The sequence below is a fragment of the Pithys albifrons genome, chromosome 7 (assembly GCF_047495875.1).
Source record: "Pithys albifrons albifrons isolate INPA30051 chromosome 7, PitAlb_v1, whole genome shotgun sequence".
In the NCBI taxonomy this organism is placed as follows: Eukaryota; Metazoa; Chordata; class Aves; order Passeriformes; family Thamnophilidae; genus Pithys; species Pithys albifrons.
Window position 1 is genome coordinate 40,957,401 of NC_092464.1, and position 26,175 is coordinate 40,983,575.

Consider the following 26,175-nt stretch of genomic DNA (forward strand, 5'->3'; position numbering starts at 1 on the left):
TGTACTCCATTAGTGACCAGAAGTCTTCAAGCAAGACCTCCGCTCTATCTTTCCAAAGAAGATCATGTGTGGCTTGTGTGTTCCTCCCCATTCTATTAAGACATCTCAAGTAGAATATGCACTTGTCATCAGTCAAGATCACTACTTCTAAATAACTGAAGGAAACAGCAAAAGAATACACAAGACTTGTGTAAAGTAAGACATTACAGATATTTTTGAAAAGAATATCTTATGCTTCTGTTATAAAGAAATACCATATTCAGAGAAATCCATTACCCAGTTTAGTATGGAGGGGATAATCTACTGTGGATGTTAATCCTTTGGAGTCTATTTTAGCTCTCTATTTTATAAAATTATTGCTTCATTCTGCCATAATTTTACAATTCAATATCATTAATTTTATATATAGAAAAGGATTGAAGGAACTGCTTATTGTTAAGGTTTTCCACCCCTTCCCATTAGAAATCTTTCTTTTCAGTTACTGTAAGAGTAGGATTAAGTTTACTGAGCAAGAAGATTGAGATTACCATGCTGGTTTGAGGCTTGGAGCAGTACCTGCCTACCAAGGCTCAGCAGGTCTCTCTGCTGCCAGGATATTCATGAGGCTCACTGCTGCAGTTTGGTGGGCTGGTCCCATACGGCAGGGCAGGAAGGTCTTGTTACTACTGTTTGTGGCTGAGGCCTGTTTGAGAAGGAGCTGCAGGTTTTACTGTTGTGGACTAGACAGCAGGAATGGCTTACCTGAAGCCCCTGGTTTACATATGAGTTGGTACCAATAAGTGTGTGTTTCCTGGCAGAAGCCTGGACTTTCAGCAGAACTGTGCTAGAGGATACAAAGTATTCTGAGAATGTCGACCCTTCCTTAAAAAAAGGAAACGCACAACTCAGTGCTGACTTTTTAGTTAATTGTATGTGCCTCAGTTACTGACCTGTTAACTGGAAATGAACATAGTTCTCTGACTCCTCATATGTTAGGAAGATAAATTCACATGTGTTATAAAGCATGCTATCACTGTAGTGAAGAAAAACCAAACCAAAACACCTGCTTCAGAGTCTATGCAAATATTAATATTTCCATCTTCAGAGCAGAGTTTGAGTGCTGTACAGGAAATATGGTATGGCATTAAAAGTGCTGAGAAAATATAATATGAAATATTTTATTATACGGTTAGCAGTGCCCATCCAACACTGAGAACAAGGCAAGGGGCCCTCTCATTAGAATCAGATATGATTCTGCAGATTTTATTCTAATGAAGAGACTCGAGGGTGTAGTTAATGTAGAATAAGCAGTCTCAGTTCCAGTGCTTCAGAAATTTTAGCTGTTCACTTTGCAATGCATCTTTTAATATATTTTATGTTGTGTTATGTAAAGCAACTAAGGTGGAAATTTAGAAGCTCCATCAGACTAATATAGAAAACCTAGTATCATATTCCAGAAATCCCAGGCTTGATATGACACCTCTTCCCTAGCCAAAGGCACTGGTATTTGTGCTGACAGTCATGCAACAACTGCCAGCTCTAAGGAGGAGACCGGAGCTGGGGACTGAGCACTGAAGGTATTCCAGAGCCACATACAAGCAGAGCCACAGGGGTGGTAGGGCTCCTAGGGAGCCTGGAGCAAGTGGCAGAGCATGCAACTTGCAAAGGCTGCTGCTGGAAGTAGTTTTTAATAGCTGGTTCAGGAAATGATTGTGGAGTTTAGGAGGGAGTTCTACTGATCTGGGTCAAACTGCCTCCAAACGGTCCTGTGGGCTCAAAGTGTGCCATGGCACACTGTCATCTACCAGCCTACTTGGACCACGGGTTACATGTGCATAAGTGTTTGTAAATAGGGAGCTGTCCATCATTCACTTCAGAGGCAGTCCTTGTTAATGCAGCACGTTGTAGGTTACAGTATCTGTTTACATTCACGTTTGTAGGAGTTACCCAACTAAGTATACATGTATCACCTGATTTTCTTTTTTTGCCTTTGTTAGTGCTGTTACAAGACCAGTTCTTAAATTAGGTGTTACTATGTTTCCTTCATGCAAGGAGGCAGCAACTAAATTATTGCATAAAATTAGATATATAAATATGGTGAAGTTCATATACTGCTCTTTGTGATGCTGAAGAACAAGTGAATGACTTGCTGTGACAGGGAGAGCATGGAATTGGCATCACCTTTCTCTTATAGCCAAAAACTTAATAATGGAAAAGACCAATTCAGTGAGGCATGCAGAGAGTGTCTTTCATTTCCCCTGTCATTCTTCACTACTGTTTCCTCCTACTTGATCTTTCACTTTACACCTAAGACGTGTTTCTCTTGCTGTTTGAAGAGTTCTGAGTGGAGACTGGCTCTTATCTAATATTATTTAGTGTTAACTCCCCTTTTCCACTCAGACTGCAATGACTACTTGAGGGTCATGAGCATGGAAATGAGAATGTGCACTCCACAGGTATTCACCTCACTGAGCTGGTCCCCCAGAGTGTCTGCTCTTTACTACAAACAGTTTTTTTCTTTTATTGCAAATAGAAATATCAGCTGCCAAGAGAACCACCTGCATATAAGCATGCAGGTAGCGTAGCAATGGTTGCTGTATGGTACACATTAGGATTCCAGTCTGAATGGCACAGATGTTTAGGGACTTGCAGTGGCTTTAAGGTGATTCAGGGTTGCTAGAGTGACAAGGAGCTGGGACAGTCCTACCGGGCATTTATTAAGACTACAATACTTTGGAAACAAGAGCTAAGAGCTTGCTAAGGGCTGATATTTGCAGCTAAAATATATAATGCCTGAAGAAATGCAAAAGCAACTCTTATTAATATTGGCTTTTCTTAACAGTAAACTTGAAATATCATGATAGTCTGTAAGCATACAATGCTTCTTTCCAGTTAAAAAATGTGCTTCGTGTCATGTCTAAGCAGGGGTCTGGCAGTGAAGGACAACACATACAACTAAGGTTGTCAGTGCAGTGTCTGATGAAAAGCAATCAAGAAAATGATTGACGCCATGCTCTTGACCACCACCCCAACTGAATAAAATGAAATATTTAATTGTGTCCTGAAGTCTTGTTAACTGGGGTTCTATTTTTAGACCACTGGGAGAAGCAAACTGCAAAATCAAGAAATTTGGACAAAACTGTCAGAAGCAGATGCTCTAAAGCAGACAGACTAAGCCCAAGAGTTTGTAGTGTGGTCTCAGCTGTTGAGTTAGAAATTATGAATGTGAAGAAAGGCATCATCCAAATGCATCCTTCGTTATCTCCTGGCTATTGCTCAGTGATATAATCACTTACCTCTTCTCTTACTCAGTATGAAAATTTGTTTGAAAGGGATCAAGGAAATATGAATACCATAGATGGTGTCTGGAGATTGTTATTTATCATTACATAGGCAAAACAATGTTAAAAAAGCATTAAGGTTGCAAAGTCAAGTGTTCAAAAGATATAAAATTACAGAGTAATGGTTGTCTACACAGTTGTAATGGGCTTCTCTGTGAACACTCGTTATCTTTTTATTATTCATTATAATTATGCCATTACTCATTAACCTTAAATGTGATATCATATGGAATTTTCCCTCTTGTTCTTTTAATTTAATTTACATGTGAAAAAGCTTTTGGCTTTAAAAAAAACCAAAACAAAAACTTGAAAACATGAAAATGCCAACCCATGGCATATTGACAAATGGATTGTCAGCAAGGTTGAAATCTTTCTATTTATCACAGAGACATAGAGAGTCTGGCAGCATTAGATTTTAATAGTCTGTGTGGACCAGTGCTAGAAGAAGGTGGATTGCTTTGCAGCTGGGCATAGATGATTTTTGTTGACAGCAGAGGAGTGGTCAATGTCACAAATTTGGGGGTTATAGCCAGGATGCAGAGGGAAAAGTGTTGTCCTCTTCTTTGCTCATACATGTCTCTGTGCCCTTCTGTTCTCCCCCATTTTGGTTCTTCTCATGTCTTGCCTAGTCTCCCAACTCAATTTAGTGTTTCTTAACTACCTGGTTGCCATCACTCCTGCTTTTTCATTCTTAGTTTTAGCTGATTCTTAATCTCACATTGCATTATGCACAGGTATTTCTAGCTCCCCATTTGATTCTTCTCCACTTTAGACTGTAGTGCTTACTTAATCTGGGCTCCTTTTACAACACCAGTGCCTTAATGCGTTGTCTTCACTTCCCCCTGTAATCAAGGTATATTCCCCTTCTACTCCTCAGTCTTGTTTTGTGCCACCTTCTCCACACCTCCTCATCTAAGTGAATGATGGGCAACACCCCAACACCACAGCAGTATCTTAATTGCAAAGACAATGCAATATCCCACAGTACTAGTCAAGTTCTGTGCCAATATTGGCTGTTACACCTGTGATCCTTGCCTCCGGTGCAGCTCTGGTCCTGTGTGCACACTTCCTTACAGCTAACAGGGAGGGAGTTCTGTCCCATGTCTGTCTGCAGAGGTATATGGAAGCTGGGAGAGAAGCAAGTATAGGAACTCCAGGGAAGTATTTGCTGAGGATGCCAGACACTATGCGTTTTCAAATGTTTCTCATAAGACCAAACCTGGGAAGCTTTCACAAGAAAGGTAGAACACACATCCCTAGCACTCATTTGGCCGAATTTCAGGTCCTTCTTCCACACAATGTAAGAAAACTTGCCATCCTTCAGGCTCTTTCCAGCCACTATCAAAGGAGAAGAAGCTGGATGAGCTTGGGCATTTTTACCTGCATTTGTCACCACTTTATTCCAACACAGGAAAAAACCCATCATATCTCTCTTGAGAAACAAGAAAAGAACAAATGGTTTGGCTGAAATTTCTCACCATGAATTGAAGGGAGGATGTGATCTACAGGTTGGAAATACTCAGCTGCAATAGTAGAGATCTGACAAACCAGTAATTCACTCAAGTGAATGTCTGATAACATGAGAAATGTCAAGCTCCATAGTGACAAAAACACTACTGGTCTTTCTGATAAAACATTCAAACAAGATGACTTGCACAATAAAATATCTATTGCTAAAATACAACATCCCAATTAAATGAAATTAAGTTATTTTTTTTTTAAATTTCTTACAAGCCCTTCACAATACAGAAACATCTACCTTTGCTTGGTGGGAATGTACCAAGTGGCTAAAGTGCAGATTATCTGCAAGCTGAATTTGTGTCAGTATTTCAGCTGAAAAACTATATCAAAAGATTAATATCTAACTCCTCACTTGCAGTGTTTTCTATTTGTAATTCTCAACCTGTTGTATGTGAGGTGAGAAATCTTTGGCAAAGACTGGTTTTATGTTTTTAAGCTGATATGTATTTTGCTGCCAGAGGATCCTAAAAAGACAAGCATGTTGATGTCAGGAGTCTACCACTTACAAGTTGCAATTGTGAGCAGAAAGGGAGCAGTGTACACATACTTAGTGGAAGCATCTTTAAATCCCTTTATTGAAAAGTAGTTGGTAAGAGGTGAGTTTCACTGGATCCTCAGTTTGAGACCAAATTCTTCCTCTGCTAATGAGCTTAATTTCATCACCTTCTACGTTTTAAACTCCCTGTCTACAACCCTGCTGAGACACATCAGCTGATGTGAATGTAGCTGTTTAGGGCACACTGTGCTTTCTCTTCCCATCCAGCAGAATGGATTTCCAAGTTAAAAAGAAAACTCAGAGGTATCTATTCCCCACCCCTGAGAATATTTTGGTTCTACATTCAAAGGACTGCAGCATAAGCAATAAACTGGAACCTAAAGCATCTGTGACTGAGGAATTGGGGCAACAAAAATATAATAGAGAAAATATTGAGAAAAAGAAAGTACTTCTGGACAAGGGCTTAGGTGGGGACAGGAATGAAGAGAAGACAAAATGTATGAAGAATTGTGGAATAAAAACGATTTGGGAATAGGGTGTTGGGAGAGGTGAATAGGGTAGAACAATAGGGAAGAGTATTTGGTGAATGTGAATAGAAATCATTATAAAGTTTCCACCATCTCCTAATAAAAATACAGTAGCCTTGAGTCCTTGTGCTTTATTAAAAACTCCAGCTGGAATACATAAAAGAAGGCAGAAAAATTATTCTCAAGCCAGATGACTTTTAGATGAAGGAAAATGTAGAGATTTGATGAGATTTTTTTGAAGGCAAAAGATATTTGATGAACAAGACTGAAGAGAAGATGCACAAAGGAGGGGAGGAAGGAAAAGGAAAAAAAATTATAGAGGCAAAAAAGAGGGGAGATTTGAACTATAATTAACATTTTTCTGTTTGCAGGAAATAAATGATCTCTTAGCCAAAGAATTTCTCTGGTACAGGAAAGTGTCAGTCCTAACTCTATTTTTGTTGGATGTCAGTTATCACCCTTCCTTTTGTTCTGTCAAGTGGACAAGTACAGGATTAGGAGGTTAAACATTTCTCTACAGTGTGCTGTGTTCAGAATGGGCTTGGTACTGTTTAATGGACAATGAGTTATATTGCAGCTCACAAAATACAAAGTTCTTGAACCAAATATATTCAGTTCAATACATTTTCTTTGGTTAGGATGGACAGTAATCTAGTGTGACATAAGGTTTGATTTTGCACGGCAGGTTGCACTGCTTCTGTGGTAAATGGAAGCTGTCCATTACAAAAAAATGCCATCATTGCTATAAAAGAGTGAACTGATTTGAAATCCAGAGAATTGGTTCAAGTCTGCAGCTTACCTGCACGTGGAACTTTTTATCCAGCTCCTGGTACTGTACTTCTCCATTTGCTGTGCATTTTCTCCCTATCTGGATAAGACAGAATTTGAGAGCCAGAAATTCCTCCCTCTTGGGAATCATTACACACAATCTTTTGATTCCATATCTAGTGGACACAATCTTTCTTGTAATGCTTTACATGCTGATAAGGCACTAGAGATCCTAGTGCATGTTTTTATGTTCTTTCCACTTGAGTTGCCAGTTGTGTTTAGGTGAGGAGAAGAATAGCATTTTGTTATAGCTGAAGATTACAGATTCTCATAACCTGTGATCTTTCTATATTTATAAAATTCTTCAGACTGAATAGATTCTGAATTATGGTGGAGCTTACTGGAGCAAGCTAAAGTGTAGATTGCTTTTCCCAGTCATGAATTTCAACTAAAAGCAAACAACTGATGAACACATTCCCTAGAGACTAATCTAAATAGTGATATTTCATTTTTGTAATTCCTAAATAATATTTTTTTATATGGGTAGAGAAAAAAAAGAATTTTGCTTATGATATTTTTGAAAACATGTTCAACATCTTTTTTTAGACTTTGATTTTTTCCTTTTTAAGGGGGATCAAGTAGGGAAATTTTATTGCAGCTAGGTCAAGGTAGAATTTTTATGGAAAAAATAAAATAAAAAAATCAAATTTGAACTAAACTGAAAAAACAAGGGTCGTGTTTTGAGATTTCATGACAACCATAACATTTGCAGTAGTTGTAAGGAAAATTATGTTTACAAACACTTTTGAATGAAGTTTTGGACTAAATTGCTAGGGTACTGCCATAATTGTAATGCATTTTAGAAGGGGGTCTCTTAGGAGATGAAATAGAAATTATTCGTAAAGGCTTCTTCAGGATTTATTTACAGCCAGCATTAGATAAATTGTTATTTTGTGGGCAAATAAGCCTGCCAGATATGAAAGAGACAAGAAGAAATGTGTCTTGGCATGCTGGGGAGGATGTAGTATAGAAAAAGCAAGAATGTATTATATTTGATAGTGATGGAATGTTGCCTGAGATGACCCTCCACTCTTTCCTATTGTTAACTTTTTCCCATGCAAAAAAAAAAAGCCGCAGCCTGTGAACTCACTAATAGCGGCCGTCTGGATGGTGGAAGAAGCTGTTTACACACATTACTACAGATTTCTGATGTTTTGGTGCCATACCAAAATTGAGGTTCCCCTGTGGTACTGAAGAAACAGAGAGATTGTTCTCACCATAAAGAATTCCAGTCAAGGGTTGGGAGACAGAGAGAGAAGGGAGAGAGCAGAAGTGGTTTGTCCAAGGTTATGACATAGGTCAGAGGTAGTACCAGTAGGAAAACTGGGCCCAGAAGTCTAGTCTTTCTGCGTTTGTGTAAATAGGGGCATTTCCCAGTGTAATCACTCCTGGGTAAGAATGCCCACATGAGGCATTACGTGGGTGTAACTGTAGCTGTTGAGGATGCTGATGCAATTACATTAGTAAACTTTCCCAGGCAGATGAGCCCCTGCTCTTGGGCTTTAAGCATGAAAGCCCTGTTGGAAGGAGACCTTCTGCCAAGGAGTGTTGTTGGAAATTTAGCAAGAGGAAGGAAAGAAAAAGCAAAACAAAACAGCCCTCACTTCAATTAGAGGAAAAGATAATTCCTTTCAAGTTGAGAGGCTCGACTCCTGCTGGCCTTTGTTCTTAAGCTTACCCTCACTGTAATTTCATAGAGTAACTTGTATAATGCCAGTTTGTTCTGTGATTACCCTCAGCTGGAGCACAAAATTAATATCTCACTAAGTAATTCAGTACATGATGGGTGAAGATGTAGTTAAACATGCCCTAAAAAGCTAGGATTTTCTATGTTTGATAGAACTCTCTCAGTGACAATTAATTGCCTGTGTTCATATGTGTATATGAACCTCAGTAAACATGCAGCATATTTACGTCTGCCCATTACCTTCAGAAATAAACTTCCTTAAGAAAAAAAATCTCATGTTCCCTGATTACAATCTGATTTTAAGTAAACAGAGGGGTGGAGAAAGTGACTAGTAAGCAGGACTTTGGAGGGGGCAAGGTGGGAGATGAAGAATTTTCTCTTTCTGAATCATACCACATCTAATGCTGGTAGTATTAAGTTAATATGAGAAATGGCCTTGGCTAGTCCTCTTACTGTTTGGGGGTTTGTTTGCCCTTTCTATCCTAAGAGTTTAGACTCAAGACCAGATGCAATATTTCCTAAGTTGTGATGTGGAGTTGCTATAGAAAATACCACCATGAAAGGCACATTTACTAACCTGTGCACAATCTTGGTATTTTCTGAAAGCCCTCAACTATTGACATGTGATCCTGTGATATGGCACAGCTGTCCTGTGTTTCTCTCCTGTTTCTTCACTTTGCATCTCCCTGCCATTGCACTGCTTTCTCTCCCCATGAATTTCCTCCAGAACTGAAAGGAAGTACCCATCTTTCCCCACATTGGTCATATTTGCTTTGGTTTTTACCATGCAATGTGGGTTTATGAAATGAGAGGAACCCACCGTTCATTGTGACAACTGGGGCATTGCCATACATTGGTCATGTGACTTAGTCTTTTTCCAATTCACAAGGCTGATTAACCCTTGCAAAGTGTTCTGAGATGCAAAAGTAGACAAAAAACTAAGATAATATTATTTACTTAAGTTGTATCCATTAGCATCTGCAGAAAGGGGACATAAATGTATAATTTCAGTCTGTCTGTACACGGCTCCTAGTTTCATTTGCGTCTGTATGGGAGGGATTATATCAGATGCAAAACACAAAGAATTTGAATGTTCACTTTTGTTCACTTTTTTCCATAAAATTTTTCACTCTGCTGAAGTCTGAAGATTTCCTTTAGGATTGGGTTTTTATATAAAAGTAGACTAATGGAAATACCTGAGCCAGAGAATTAAAATGGAAGAAAATAAAGTGAAAAATAATGAAATTTAATGATAGCTGAAAGCCTTTGCTGTTGTCCCAAATTGTGTATATTTACTCTTTCAGCTTTATGCTGAAATTGTATATATTTGCTCTTTCAGCTCTGCCTAATTCTAGACTTTGTGGTGTTGTGATGGTTACTGCTGAAGGTTGGAGAGCAAACCTGGCTGTTTTTCATGCAGGCAGGGGAGGTGAGCATGTGTGGGGAAAGCCACCTTCAGTGGTGTTTGGTCTGTTGTGGGAGGTAGGCATCTGAAAATGGTGGCATCCTACAACTAAGAGATATTGCATCAGTCCCAGACACTTAATGCTGTCATTGTTAAACTGAGTACTTTGTTCCTCTCTCTGTTTTTTCTCCCATCTCCTCCATAGTTATCACATGTTTTACTGATGGTTGCAGTGGGATATGTCATTTCTTAGAAATTCAGTTAGCTACCCTTATGTAAAACAGTGTGGTAAATGAACTATTAAATAGTAAAATTCTGTGTTCATCAATATAGTTTTAAGGTAGTTGAACTGAAGGAGTTGACAGATCTAGAAACAAAATCAGTACTCTTCTTGTAACCTATTGTAAACAAGCTGCCAAGCATCACTATGGTCTCCTTTGAAATAGCTTTAATGAGTAAATAGAGAGAACAAAAATAGGGAGACGGTGTAAAAAATGTAAGCCAAACATAATAGTTGTTTGTTTTTCTTTAAGCTATTATATTGCTTTACGTGGTGGTATCTGTGTTTCCTTCGTCCTGCTTTACACAGTTTTGACATAATTTCAGCAGAAGTTAAAGCTTTTAGAATACAGATTGTTGCTTTTCAAGAGCAAGGAGCTAGAAAATGTTTGAATTGCTACCTGATTCTATAACTTCAGAACATTTTAACAGCATAGGTAAAAAGCTTATTAAAAACAAAACAAAAAAACCCCAAACAGTGTGAGTAGAATTATATGTTGGCCCCTGGATTACACTTTTCTGCTAGTTGTCTGCTTTTTTCTTTCAACTCACATTTTGTGAATGAAGAAATCTGCATTTTATGAAAGGTAAAAATACATCCAAACACATGTAATTTCTGTACTTCATGCTGCCACAAGAAGGATTTTCTTTTTTTTTGTTGGTTTTGTTTTTCATTTTTTGTTTTTGTTTTGTTTTTTGTTTTCCCTGTCAGTTAACTCCAATTTTCTTATCCACAGTCTTGGTTGTGCTGAGTTAATATCCTTTGGTGCCTGCCTTCAAATGAACTTGTCTGTCTGGTTTACAAATTATGTGTTCCTGTTTATTTTATTTAATTTTTATACTTCCCATTGAAGAAACCATTATTGCTCACCTGACTCTCCCTCAGGTCAGTGACACCAGTGGTGGCAGTGCCTTTGCAAGTGCACTGGGGCATGGCTCCGACCTGGGGCTTGATAACAAGCCTCCCATAGGAAGGAAAAAAGGTTGTGAAGTTTGCTCACTGTTGCTCACTGGGATCGAACAGCTTGTCTTTTCTTTTGAGGAACATTTATACTTAACACTCAGTAGGCAAACTGCTATTTCAGTTTGCAAGTGGATTCAGTTATTCAAATGCACAGGCCAGAAAATGAAGGGGATTCTATTTAAACAGTGTGCTTCCGAGTCACAGATGATCTTTTTGATGTCTGTATTTTGCAAATGGAAATTTTCCATTTTCCAGCACTATCATTTGTTCAGAGGCTGTATGCTATCTAAATCTACTTTTGTGGCTGTTCATTTGCATTTTTGCTAGACTATATTACCTCCTGTCTTCTCCCCCTGGCCCCCCACTCTTCTATATTGAATTCCTATTTTTGCTGCCTCCACTCTATCTTGCATCTCTGAAGACTCAATCATGCAAGATGCTGAGCACTCAGAGAAAACAGCAAAGGCTGCTGAGCACCTGGTCTGGATTACAGGTGAAAAGGGAAATATAAACCATCTGCATATTTAAGATTTTTAATGAGAGCAGGAGAAAGGTAGAGCTGTTACCCACTCAGAGAATAGTCAGTCTTCTCCTGTAGCTCCCGGCCTTTTCTTAGTTGTGAGATCCACTGGAGCTACTGGCCAGTGCATCTCATGGGGTAGTGTGTGGAAATCTTGGGTTGAAATATTAGGGCATCATTTGAAATACTCCCAGTAGCCAGAGGATATCGCCAAAATGGCCCTTCCTGGTCAGAATGTGCAGTTTTCTACTTCCTTAGTATTATCTTTTATTTCATCCTGTACACATAGGTTCTTTCTTCTCTCAAATTGGTTACATCCACTTCTACAAGCAAACTGCTTAGCAAGAAAAACTGCGTTAATGTCCTGAGGGAAAATTGAGAAGGTGAGGAGAGAAGCACAACAACTTAATTCTGCCAGTTGAAAGAACAATCTGAAGGTTGTCTCAGCACAAAGTATTGTGTATGGTCAAGTAATCACTATTCACTTCCGCAGATACCAACCCTCAAACAGTCTATTTCACCCTCAGGGAAAGTGCAAGTGGAGGGGGGAAGAAGAAAGCGTAGGCAAGAGTATAACTGGAGTAGCATGCACTATGGTGAGCGGCAGCATATTTAAAGCTGAGCAGTGATATAAATGGTAGGGCTGGGAGGTGGGGATTCCAGGCTTCTCCTCCCATTCCTATCTTTTTTCTTAATTCACTTCTCAGAAGAGAAGATGAATGAAAAAGAGGGACCTTCAGAAGAGAAGCCATATGGTCCAGACCAGCTAGGCAATGAAAATACTCAATAGTTTACCCAACCAGACTTTTTTTCTGTTTCAGCAGGTTTGAAAGATGGGGCAACGGTAGTGCTCCACAGAGCTCATCCATGTGAGAGTGATGTGCAAGAACCTGGTTAATGCCCGTACAGTGCTTTGGGAGCAAAGCACTTATTTTGCAAAAGTTTTTCTCTTGCAACAGGGGGCAAATATCTGTGCACACATGGCACAGCATTCTCACTGTATGGTACAGGACTGGTACCTAGTTACTAATGATCATTAATGCCTAGTGATGAAAGCAGTGTATAGGCAGTAATTTGAGCATGTGTATGGCTTCCCGCACTGCCCATTTCCTTCAGCTGCTTTCTTTTGCTTATGAAGTAACTGGCTATGGGGGAGTTATAGGAACCCTTAACAAAACCCTCTGCTTATGAGAACAGCAAACTGCCAGAGTAAAGCGTGATATTTCCATGTTCCTGTCATGTGCAAGCACGTGCCCACAAACCAAAACACAGCTGGCAAGTCTAATTTTAGCTCCATCAGCCTTGAGAACTGTCCCTTTAAAGAAATCCTTTCTATAATTCTTTTTTTTTTTTTGAAGCAATTTGGTTGATAATACAGCAGCTGACAATCCTGCTGCAATACTATGGATGATTTAAATAAAAACAAAAAGAAACTGCTGCCCCATATTTTTTCTCCCCAAAAATTATAAATAGGCAAATCCACTGTAGAAAGGCCCAAGAATCTGATGACATGTTAAAGAAGCAAGTTATTTTAGAAAAGGAGAAATGCTCAGATTTTTGTGTGCAAGAGGAAGCATTTTGTTATTCACGCACTTTTCCCCATATGATTTATAGTCCTGTTGCAAGACAGACTCTTCCTTCGAGTCTTTTGGAGGAAATTTTTGGGATGGCAGTGCTGACACAGGTCCTGCACGTCTGGGATCTGTGGCAGGTGTGGGCTCCCGGCCGGGGGCGGGGACCACACCTGGCCCTCACCTGGGCTGGGGCGGCTGCGGCAGCTGCCGTGGGCGTGGTAGCGCGGCCCTTTTGGGGGCAAATGCAGCCGTGGTAACTTTTGTGGCACCGTGGTATTTTCACACGTCTGCGTGAAGACACCCGCACATCAGGCCGGGCGAGTTTCCTCTTTACCCTCTTCCTCCATTTTGTTCCAACTTTAAATAAACCAAGTCTTATATAAGCGGTCTAACAAAGTATGTATTTAATATGTCTGGCCCGGGGTCGCCTCTCAGCGAAGTGCTGGATGACGGTATTGAGTAGTTTTCTGTAGGGGGAGGACGACGACTTCCCTTCTCGGCATCCTGGCACCATGACCTTCCCCCGACCGTTTATTAGAAAACAAAACAAAAAAACCCGCCGTAAAATAGAAAAATAAATAATAACAATGGGGAAAAGGCGCACAACCCGGGGCTGTGGGGCTGCTCTCCCCCGCCCGGCGGCGTTAGGATGTCCCGCGGCCGCAGCCCGTGGCTCCCGCGGGCGGGGCGGGGGCGCGGGCGGCCTGTGCCGACCTCCCGGGGGAGCGGCGCGCCGAGGTCCCGCCCACCGGCGGCGCGGCGCGGAGGGGGTTTGAATGAAAGACAGGACGAGCCCTAAGCACCATGTCACTCCGTTAGGGAGGCAGCGGCAACTAGGCTGGGGAAGGCTTTTCCCTCCCCCCCTTTTTTTTTTTCTTTTCTTTTTTTTCCCCTTTATTTTTCTTTCTTTTTTCTTTTTTTCTTTTTTTAATTTTTTTTTATTTGGTTGGAACGGGGGTGGGTGGAGAAGCGAGAGGAGAGGGGAGGGCTCGAGAGCGGGGCGAGCCGAGGAGAGGACGAGGAGAGCGAGCGGCTCTGCGGAGGTTTGGAGTTGCACTGTGTTCCCGGCTCTTCTCGCAGGACGTTTCCCTCCCGAGCCGGGCAGCGGGCACCGCCGGAGGCACGCTGCTGCCAGTGGGGGACGCGGGCTGCTCCGCCGCGGGCACCCGGGCACGGGGCTTCCACCTACCCGCACACACCCCCTTCACGCAGACATACATATATGTTCGTGCGTGCTCGGTTTTGGCTGCGCTGGAAGTAGCGCGCGGTAGACGGCTAGGAAGTCTCGGCAGCCTCCTCCGTCGCCCGCGCTGTCAGGAATAGCGGCGTGAGAGGAAGAAAGGCCCTGGGGCACTACACCCTGCCAACGAGTTCCCCGCACCAGCCAGAAGGACTCCAGCTACATGGGCAAACGCCTGGACCAGCAGCCAATGTACCCCCAGTACACCTACTACTACCCCCACTATCTCCAAACCAAGGTAGGCACCGGCGGGGCCGGGCGATTGGCGGGGGATGGAGAGCGGAGCCGCGCAAATTGCCGGCTCGCCTCTGCTCTTCGGTGATTTTCCTGTCCCTTCCTCGGGTTCGGTGTCACAGAGAGCTGAGCTGGTAGGCAGAAAGCGGGCGTGAGAGAGGCAGGAAGGTTACAGTCTGCTTTCCCCTTCATTTCTTTCTTTATTTTTGTTTTCCCCAAGGGCTGCTGGCGTCGGCTAATTCCTTTTATTGTTTGGGGAGAACAGTGCGGTTAACGCTATCGTAACAGCGGGCAGGTAGTGTGTTTATTATGGCATAGGATAACGATTGTTCTGGACAGCATCAAACATGAAACACTTTTGGTGGGTCTTCCAGTGATCTCTACAGTTTATTCGCAGCTTAAAAGCATTTTGCTACGAGAAAAGCTGTCTGTGACAACTCAAACTTTTAATCGGCTGAAGAGGAGATGCTGTGGAGCTCGGAGGAGAGCTCAGAGCTAGCTGACTGTAAATCTGGAGTTTGTTTCAGTGCATCACACTGCTTTTAATATTTCATTAAATATTGCGGATGATACGGCTGTACTCTGTTGCATTTAAAAGGTCTAGAAATAGAGGGTAACTACTTTGGAGAGCGTATCCATTGCGGACACGTCTGTTTTCTTTCTTCCTTTTTTAAAAATAATTTTTAAAACAGCAGCAGACTGGAAAGCAGGCCTGCCTCTCCTAAAGAGGCTGAGTGAAGTCTGCACTACCTGTCCATGAATTAGTTAATTAAAGCTTTATTTTTATAGTGCCATTGTATAATAGTTTGCTCTCTGAAAAGATTTCCTGTGTGACCAAGGGACAGCAACAAAAGAAAGCCTTAAACCGAAAGTTTACAATCCTTGTTAGGACACTATATTTGGAGGGGGAAAAAAGGAAAAAAATGCACACTTCACAAGGTGAAGTGTGACCTCACAGCCACACATTAACAGTTTCAGTAAATAAATGAACATCCTTTAGGAGGGAAAAACCAAGGCAGAGTGCACAAACGTGGGTATGGCATTGCATACACATATACACCTTGCGCCTTTGTGGCAAATTTAACACATGGGACATTTGACGTGTGTGTGTCTGTGTGTGGTGAAGTGGCACAAGGGAGGCTGACTTCTCCAGACTTTTGGTTTGAAGCACGTTGATCTCGCTGCAGTCATAAAAGGATAAGTTACATTTCCTTGCTTAAAAAATTAGTTTCCCGTTAACATTTATAGCCCAACTACTGCATTATATAAATTAACTAATTGTGAAAACTGTGATTCAGGGTGGTCGGAGCTGTGATGACACCAGAACCACTCAGTATGATTACAACCTTGTAATTCATGGCAGGGTTACCTCTCACTTCTTTGCTCTGCTGTTTCTTTCATAGCAATGTGCAGAATATTTTTTGGTATAAAATTCAGCCTCTTGTAATTTTGTATTTTGGAGTGATTTTGGTCATTTCTCCTCCCCCTTCCTTTCAAGGTCAATCCAAATAGCTTTTTACCTTTGTGACCGTTTAGTGTGTAATGTTGCTGTTGCAGCAGCCGCCCGACACTAGCTTGACTGCAATATTGCCTATAGCTTTAACCGTTTGGGGGATTGGGGGACTCAGGCTGATGCTATTCCTCAAAACCTGGCAAGCCAAGGACATGAAACAATTGATGATGTTTTTTTGAAAGAACAATAGCCTTGAGTGTTGGAGGAGAAATATTGGACATTCCAAGCCTTTTACTCACGTAGCTTACATTTTGCAAGTCCTTCTTATTTTTCCTCTTTCTTTTTTCCTCATTTTTTAACTTATTTTGAAATAAGCTTTTTGAGAAAATTGCCCTTATATTTGAGCTTGAAATAGTAGCAATAACTTTTTTGTACCATGACTTTTTTTTAACCTGATGCTTTAAAACATAGTTTAAATGCATTTTTATTGCCAGTATGTAAAATTATCAGTCATATGCATCTGTCTTTGCACACTTGCACTGTTACAGGTAAAATTTCAAATTGGTGATAGCTTTATATGTCATTATTTTTTCTTATTTTTCTTGGTTCACAGTTAAACGCATACAAAAATGTAAATAATAAACACATATACACGTGCATATATATATATATATATATATATATATATATACAGGCACAAGTATTTCTCTTCTACAGACTGAAAGACTTTAAAGTAGTGCAGACAAGCAGCATCTGGATTTTGTTACCCTAAAGCTAGCCATCAGCTTCTGGGACATTTTAAAGCAGTTATATCCATTGTATGTCTAAGGCTAATAGTTGGGTAATCATATAATATTGTGGGGGAGAGATGTATCTTTTATCATGCCTCTTGGAGCAACATATAGTAATAAACCCTTGTGTGATTCCAGCCAGCCTGAGAACTTCAGCTTTTTTTTTTTTTCCAGAAACTGCTCTTTGTACTAAGCATGGTAGGACTCAGCTCTACAGAAGGAATGTGTTTTTATGCTCATAGTCATGCATGCTGAGGACAGCGGGGTGTGTGTGTGGGGAGTTGCATTCATTTGTAATTAAGAAAGAAATTCTAGGCTTTCTTATGGCATTTCTGTACAGCTTGTGAAATGCAGAGTAACAGTATGTTCAACAGGCAAAGTTTGGAAATTCTTGTTTCCCAGCGTGTTTGGGTGAAGTGTGGCTGTTGCTTTACTTTAGTGAAGTTGTCTCGGTTCTTCTTTGAGCAGTACCACGTTGCTGCACATTACATCCTTCTCATGAGGGAGAACAAAACTGTGCAAGATTTCAGTCTACAGTCTGTGTCTTCTAACATGGCTAGCATGTTGTTGTACACCAACGGTGTAAATGAATAGCTATATGGGTAATGGGATTATAAATAGAAAAAATGGATTCCATATGTTTGTCTGATTGCTTTAACTTTTTAGTGTTTTGTGGCCTTTTGTGGAACATGAAGCACACTCATTCTACTTGCTTTTGCTCCTTCATTATCAAATGCCACCACTGGAGCTAAAACTTTAATTTCAGGTTTAGGAAAAGCCACTGTCATCCAAGAAAGAAAAGGGGGAGCAGGGCGAAGGGTGTCAATTCTTAAAAGGCAGTTGCCCAGAATTTAATGTCTCTTAAGCACAGCACCGAGTTTGAGGAAAGATTTAACCTTATTTTTTTTTTTGTTTTGGTGTGACACTGTCTGACAACTTCAGTTTGAAAGTACAGTGTTGGAACTTCTTTAGGCAGATCCTAAGAGTAGGGTCCAGTTGTCCTAGGAGTTTATTTCAGAGTAAGTGTTTTTGGTTACTGTTGTAAGTGAAGCATAGTCTTCTATTTTTGTTGCAAAGAATATTGCATGGATGTGGTTCAGGTCATGTATATCTGATGAGAAACTATAGTACTTTTTATTTTATTTTGAGGCGTTAAGAGAATTTCCTTAGTTGCATCTTTGCTGATGGCGTAACTACTCAAACAAGTGGTTTACAGATTATGTTGGAAATTGTCACATATAAAATTATAATGATGCGAAATCTTGCATTGTGGTCTGATTTTTTCTTTTGTTCCTTGCTTGCCAAAGCAAATTCTTTCCTCTTTGCCCTTTTGCACAGATGAAAACAAAAATAAGCACTATAAAATATCATGTAATGATGTGAAAAAGGGAATGAAAATATTAACCTCACTGAGTAGAGTTGAAAGAGTCTCCTTAATTTAGTAGATGATGTGTTTTATCTTTGTCCTCTGCAGCTTATGCATAGAGCTATTGCTGGGGTCAGCTTTCTTTGCAAACAGTCTACTGACAAAGACCTGAATCACTTGAGTAGAAAGGAGGAGGTACCGCAGTTACCTGTCGACAGGAATTGTTTGGTTTATGATTGCTGTGCTTGCACTTGGGGTAAAAATATGCCAGTTAAGCAGCTATTTCCGTGCGGTTTGCTTTCATGCATTCTCCAGATATTTCCTACTTATTAGTCATGGTTTGGGTCTGGTAGTTAACTCTCATGGTGTTGACTCTGTAATGCTGTCAGATGGCTGAAACATCCCAAAACAAGAGGCAGTGTTTACTGTACTCACAGTACCTCTTCATCTCTGTGTGTCTGATGTACATGATATGAACACATGCAAAAGGAAGAACTGTGATTTCCCAACACCTACCTGAATAAACCCCTGTCTCTGTGTGCAGACTGGCCTGTAGGGAAGAGCAGCTTAATGAGCATGTTTCTGAAATGACAGATATGTGCCTCAGTTGAGGGAAAAACAATTGGGAAATTCAAACAGGTGTACTTGGAGGAGTTTAAACCTGATACAGGAATTTCATGGGTACACATTTGAGTGTATTGTTTCCTTTTCTGCCATTTTTAGGGCATTCTTTTGTACAAGGGAATTAGGGACCTCTTTGAATTATGTGCCATGACCATACCTCTTTCCTTGCTCCATCAACTTCTTTAGAAAGTATGTATTTGGAATCAGCACAAAGCTCTTGCCTCTCTTCACCTTGTACCTACCAATCCCATGCTCTTTTGTCACTCACGTTTCTGTTTAGTGAGTTTACGGCATTCCCCATTTTTGGCCATCTGGCCTTACAGAAGGCCTTGGAGAAAGCGTTCCAGATACGGAGATGCCTGACAGGGCTTCTCTGGGTAGTAGTGTTGAGATTGTGTTTGGTGCCTGGTGTGAAGCAGGGGTCAGGTGTAAGGAGTAATTCATCAACCACATACTGATTTCAGGCTGCATTTCCAACCATCTGCAGCTTGGATGGCTGCCAGAGCTCAAAAGTCTAGCTGGAGCCCATGTGATCGTGCCAAAGTAAAGGCAAACACTTGCAAATCGAGAAATGCATTTCTAGGAATGAAGTTTGTTCGCACTTAGCCTCTGTTTGATTCAGTATGTCACAGTGTGTTTTAAATGCCTACAGGAGCTGCCTGAAAGAAACATGAATTAATTTAAATGCCATTTAGAAATATTTAAGCCTGGCTGTAATTTTGAAAGTAATATTAATTTCTAGCTCTAGTATTTGCTAGTTGGATTAAACAATAAGGAAGGTAAAAGATATTTTTCTGAAAAATGCAGAAATATATGAACTCCTTTGCTTTCCATTTATTTTTACATGCCTGGATAAAAATATTTTTGTTGTAAGAGACATGAGAATGCGTATGAAAATGACATCAGTTTTCTTAGCTGATCCTCATTCATTTGTTGCCTCAGTGTAAGTCTGTTTAAATTTAAAAACAAACAAACTGAAAAACACCAAAACTAACACTGACAATGCCCACCCTAAAAAAATTCCCTCAAAACCAAACAATTCCCCCTCCCTCCCCCCAGCCTCCTCAACAACCAAACAAAAAACCCCAGACCAAAACTGTGGAAAAGAAAAGTTTAAATTTTTACTCCTTTGGACATTTAGGAATTATGGTATTCTGTGGATATTTATTTTGCAAACAGATAATCTGTTTCCATAACAAAAGATGAAAGTTGCAAGAATTTGCCAGATTAGACTACAAAGATCTTGCTGTGTCAAGTGCTCTGTGTTAATAGTTATAATTTAGAATGCCTGATACAAGATGCCTTTTCAAAATAAAGTACAGTGCTTCAGAAATTGACTGGTTTGATTTTTACTGCATGAGGGGCTTTCAAAGTACACAGGATGGTATATTCGCATTTTAATTCAAGTATCTCGGTAAAAATCATCAGACTGTCAGTCCTTAAATTTCCATGAATTGAAAAAAAACAGATAAGAAAGGATGCATTCCAAGCAGAATATCTGAGTTCATTTCAGGTCTTGCTATGAGTATTCTGGATAATGTTCCCTTTGCATATAATTGCAAGCAGGGTTTTCTTTTTTTTTTTTCCTTTTTTTTTTTTTTTTTTTTTTTTGTGTGTGTGTGTAGGGGAAGTCTGTCACTATCTATACTCCTGGCAGGGACTTTGATTTCACTTGCAAATAACCCCTTTCTGGACTGACATGGAAGAGAAGCAGATATTTTAAAAAACTAATAAACAGAAATGGTCTGGGTTTATTAATTTTTTTTTCTTGAAGAAAACTTTTAATGCTAGAAATCTTCTGTAGAGGAAAATAGTTAATATGTCTCCAGAACTTGCATCCAGTGCTGCATTAAAATTTTGTTTTGTTACAGTCTCATCAGCTACAGCTGTATGCGATTAAATAGTGTAATATGAAAAGCATGTGTGAATAAGAGCTTTTATGATATAGTTGTTCCATACCAAACACTGTAGATGGGTAGAGAAGTGAGACAGAGAACAGTGATTTACTCAGATATTCTCAGAGCCTATACTGTGTTTGTGTAGTGATGTTTCACAATTGCTTTCTCACTCATAAGGGCAAGATTGAGTGACAGAGGGAAGTTTAGAAATAAAAACTTTTACACAGAGCGCTACTCTAAACGCGCAGGATATTTGCCTGAGAATGGTGTTTACTGATGCAGAATGATGTGACAATGTTTTAAGTAGCGAATTAACAATTATATTATTGATAGAAGTTTTAGTAAAGAAGGATCTATTCTGCTTCCTTTGAAAAATCAATGAAAAAGATTCATTTGTCTTCAGCAAAACAGAATCAGGCTCACAGAGTGCACACTGTTTACCATGGCAAAAACAGGACAGCTGAACAATATGCAGGTTTAAAAAAAAAATCAATACAGTCTTGAGAGAAGTAAGAACTGTCCATCAAAATAATTCTACATTTTGCAAGTGGGTGTGGACATGCCTCATTTGATTCTTAACAACATTTTGTATTTTCTATGGCTATAATTTCTATTTAACATTATTTATTCTGATGTATAGTTTTTGAGAATGAGCAGCCTAAACCAGATGCTCTGTCTTTCTGTCTGTTTTTCTGCCTGCCACAGTTGAGATATGATTTATACTGAGTGGAACTCTAATTGCCATAGGAGATGTCTCACATGGAGCCCAGTGCCTATAATGAAGATTAACAATTTCTGTAAGAGACTAAATGCAGTTAATCCACAATAAGTATGTAAGAGCTGGTTTTGCTTTTAGTTATACAATTCCTAAGATAAAATACTGTGTAGCTTCTTTGAAATTTGTAACAAGTTAGTTTTCTGTGTAGGTCTTTTCTGAGGATGCATTGTTTCAAAATAGAGAAGTGAAGCAAAGGTTGCTTGTCCTATCTGTAGCTGCAGGTTGGAGACTCGAGTTGAATTCCTCAGTCATGCTGTCTTTCATATTTCTTTTTTTTTGTTTACAGCAAAGTCTAATATCTTATCCTAGAAGTTTTTATTAGCTGAAAGACTTCAGTTCTGACACTGTCAAATGAAAGAAAGAGATTATTTTTCCTGGTTTTAGGATTGAAAGACATTTTTGTTTGTTTCTTTCTTCTTTCTTTGTTCCTTTCTTTCATTCTTGTCTTGTTTTTGTGCTTGCTTATTTGCAACTGTGATGGAAATAAATTCTCTACTTATTTGTTGTAAAGTCAGCTTCAGTATCAAATATGGCAGTTTATTAAAAAGTAAATATTTACATTTTTAAGTGCTTCATTTTTAGTATATTTATGCAGATTAAATTGTTTGGACAGATCATCTATGAGGGTTCCTCTCTTAATTGTATTGACTTCATTCAGATGCAAATGAATGAAATAAACCAACTGACTTCTATAGAATATAGTAGAAGCCAGAAGACCCATAAGATTGCATGTTTACAATGTAAAGCACTCTGATATTTTGTTTCTCATTGGTGTCTTCGTGACACATGGTTTATGGTTAGTACCATGTGGCTGAAGATGATTTATGGGCTGTCATGTTGTGGAAGTGATGTCACTCCTGTGTGATTCAAATTTATTCAAGAAGAGAAGTTATTGAACAGATTTGTATCTCTCCGTCCCCAAGTATAAATCCAGAAGCAGTTTGGTTTTTTTTTCTGTGAGTTTGCATTAATAGACTAAATCCTGAAGCTGCGCTTAAATACTCACTCCATTGCCGAACGTTGCAGAGAATCTTACTGGTGGACCAACATGATGTTGTTTTATTTAACTGATTGCTTATTTGGCTTCTGTCACACTTTCTTCTCCACCCATTTTGACAGCCCGTTCTCTGCCCAGCTGTATTTAGAGACCAGACAGGCCTAGCCATTCAAAGTTCAGCATTGACTCTGCACAGGATCCTGACCTTTCCACCTAGGGCCAATGGGAAATGGCAGGACTGGATCAACCAAGAAATCCTGTGTGTCTTATCTGCAAGAAACCTTCTGGTTATTTGGAACAGTCTAGTCGTCTTCCTAGTTGAGAAGTTGGCAACATTCATTCCAGGGGTTTGGGAGGGTGAGAGATAGACTGAAGATGCAGTAGATAGGGCAGAGGTCTGTTCTGGATGCACAGTCCCAGAGCTGGCAAAACCTTGAGGTGGTGCATTGGTGAGATAAAGGGACATTAGGGAACTTTAGATGGAGGCGTTTCAGCAGAGGAGGAGATAAGGGAGCCTGGTGTACCGCTACTTCACAAAAGGTTTTTAAAGCTGGGTATCCATAGTTACAGCAGGAGAGTTAAAATCTAGATTTCAGGGACTCACCTGGTGTAATGTCCTCCTTCCCTTTAAAGAAGAAAGTATTTGGCAGTTCTTAAAGCTGGAATGATGTGCCTGTGTGAATTCCCTGGTGCTCAGAGAGCTGCCCGTTTAAAGTTTGCTCTATTTTTCCTCTCTTGTTCTAATTTTTCTGGCTGTGGAAAAAAAAATGGCATTGCAATTCCTAGCCATATAAGGGACTTATTATTCTTTATGTGGTTGGGAATTGTTTCTTCTTTTGGTCTTCAAAGGCTGTTGCTGCTGAATATACTTTAAAGGGAAGGAACTACTTGCTTGGACAAAGGCTGCGATCCTTACTTCTTTTCTTTCTCACTTCTCTCTGACCTTTTATTGGGAGACACGCATGTAAATAAATTCTGCTTTTTGGTGTTTTGCAAGTTGATGGATGCTCGTAGAAAGAGAGAAGCATAATGGGAAATGCAATCTTCATTTTTGTTCTCTCATTTTATAGTGATGAATTTAGTTTGGCGCCACTTAGTAAGTACATGACCTTTTCCCTACATCTTTTGATTCATGACAGGGAGTGTTAGAGCTGTGTTAGCGGTCTCTTGTTTCAGCTTTTAACAAAATATGAAATATTAAAAATGAATTAGGTCACTTGGAGCTTGGCTAATATTTCTGTGATGCAGGGTGGTGATTTCATATTAATGAAGCATAACACACATCTTAAAATACAAAATTCAGAATTTTGTGAACACAAACAACAGGGACATATCACTTGTAAGTCAGGCTATTTTTAGCTTGAAAATATTATCTTTTAAAGACAAACTAAACAGGATATTTTGCAGAGATGGTTTTATCAGCCACATTCATTTAAGGTTCATTCCAGAAAATCGTTTCAACCTCTCAGCCTAATTAAACTTAAGTTTTTCAGTGTATTTAACTCTAAGAGCAGGACTGCTGTCAAGACTTCTTTTAGTATCAGCTGAGATGTGTCTACACAGCTGTCATTGTTCTGCTTAGCTGATATACACAAACTGATAATCTACCATATGTAACTGAACAGTATAATATATACACATTTCATGTGCAAATGACACTTCTGAAACTGTTTAGTGGAAGGCAGACTGGTGATGAAAAATACTGTGAACAGTACAATGAATAAGGTAAAGAACAGGACCAGTAGCTCTTAGACAAGGCCCTGCCTGGTTTTGCATTCACGAAAACTACCTTTAATACTGCTCTATTCCTGAAAGACATCAGAAAAAAGTCAGGGGCACTGCAGTCCTTCAGATGTTTGACAAAGCGTGCAGCAGGACTTGGTAAAGCTGAATGCTTTACCTTGGCTGTATTAAGACAATGTTCACTGTGTCAGCATAGAGCTGCACTAAGTACTGCTAAACAATCCTTCCTGAAAACAAGCATAAAGCAGACATATTGCTGTGGCCTTTAGCAAAGCAGCTGGGAGCTTTCTGCCTGGGAGAGCATTGCACTCATTGTATGTCATGTTTGTGCTCTTTGTATCTCTTTGGAGCTTTTGCATCCCAAAGAAACACAGAAATTGATCCAAATATTTCTATGTCCTTTTCAGTATTGCTTTTACTATGGTTGTCAGCTGGTGGTGCAAGATGGGATAATAATAAATCTAGCCAATATATAGTCACTCCAAGATGGCAGTAGTAGTACGTCCTGATCCCACATGTCTGTCATTGCCTCACAGACACAGGTGTGCAGTGCACTGAGTTGTCTTGAATTTTGAGATTATGGATATAATTCCTGTCTCTAGAAACATCTGTGAGAAAGCTGCAGACTACAGGCCCACCAGGACATACTTGTTATCTGTGTGATTTAGAAGCCTTGCTGGTCACTCAGCTTCTGCTTTATATCTCTGCCATTTTATGAAATCACTGTAATTGTATACAGTTGTCCCTGTGCAACATGCAATTTCCTGTAGTTTGAAAAGCTTTCAGCATAAGATTGTCTAAACCTAATAGCATAAACATTAATTTACTGTGTTAGATGGGTTGTTGGGTGTTTTTAGCATGCATAAGTCTGGCAGTAATTGTACTGGACAGAAGAAATAAGTTTTGTTTCCTTTACTGTCTGCCCTGCTTTGACTTAAATGGATCTCTGGTGATGGTAATACTTATCATGTAGCAGTCATTTCAATTTTCAGTGGGCTGTATAAACATTAACTAATCTTCAGAGCCCATTCTGAGAGGTGCCTTAAACACCTTACTTGCTGATGTAACAGCTGCATGAATATAATGGCCTCAGATTTTGGAAGCCTATACAGGATTATCAAGAGTTTGGGGATAAACTTGTGTAGCATCCACACCTTCTCTCTTTGGGCAGAAACTGGAGGCAGGGAATGTGGCCACTGCTTTATGAGCAAATGTGATGCATGAGTGGTATAAGAATGGAGGCAAAGCTAGAAAAATAAAGGCAAAACATTTGCAGAAGATGGCATGTTCATCTCTGGTAGCCAGAAGTGTTGAGTGCCCACAATTTTCCATAGATGGATGTCAGAAAATCATCTGACACTGTACTTAACATGACTCCAAGATGTGGCATCTGGAAGTAGAGAGCATTTTACAAGATCACTGACCTGAAGCTAAAGCGTAAACCTGCCTAGCTAGTTCAATGTTACACCTTCCTCTTGAGCTTTTCTCTTGGGGAAGAGGAGAAATGAAGCAGGGTGAGAGGACACTCTTTCTGGAGGAGAGGAATTCCCTGTTGTTTGAGTGTTGTGGAAGGTGGTTGTCTGCAGTACTACTAAGGTGCCCAGGTGAATAGGATGTTTGTGGTGTTTGACCAGTGATAAAAAGGGCAGATCAGGGCCCATTTTGCAGTGTTGTAGAGATTCAAACAATGCTTGGCCCAGGTTTTTCCACAAGACACAAAAAACTTAGCAGACACTTGGACAAGGATTTCCAAGTAACAAAGGAGGAAAGATTTTCAAACAGTGCCTGTGCACAGCCCTCAGCCTCACTGCCCCTTGCCAGCCTTGTTAGGCACTGATGGGAAAGGTATTAAAAACAACTGTCACAGTTCATGTAATGACTAGTCTGTGTTTGAGTTCTTCAGGTTTATTTTTCCAATCTACAGCAAGCT

The 26,175-nt window shown here is 39.9% G+C and overlaps 1 protein-coding gene across 4 annotated transcripts in view; it reads left to right on the plus strand.

Annotated features, from left to right (window-relative positions):
- Positions 1-26,175, plus strand: part of RBMS3 (RNA binding motif single stranded interacting protein 3) — a 708,641-nt gene that overhangs the window by 252,740 nt on the left and 429,726 nt on the right. Inside the window, exon 1 of one of the 4 annotated variants that reach the window (XM_071561129.1) lies at positions 13,926-14,599. The exons of the other annotated variants lie outside the window; for them this stretch is intronic. Coding sequence (XP_071417230.1) covers positions 14,525-14,599 — 75 coding nt within the window. The 5' untranslated portion in view covers positions 13,926-14,524. Of the gene's footprint in view, positions 1-13,925; positions 14,600-26,175 lie in introns of those variants that run through there. 4 annotated transcript variants of the gene reach the window in all.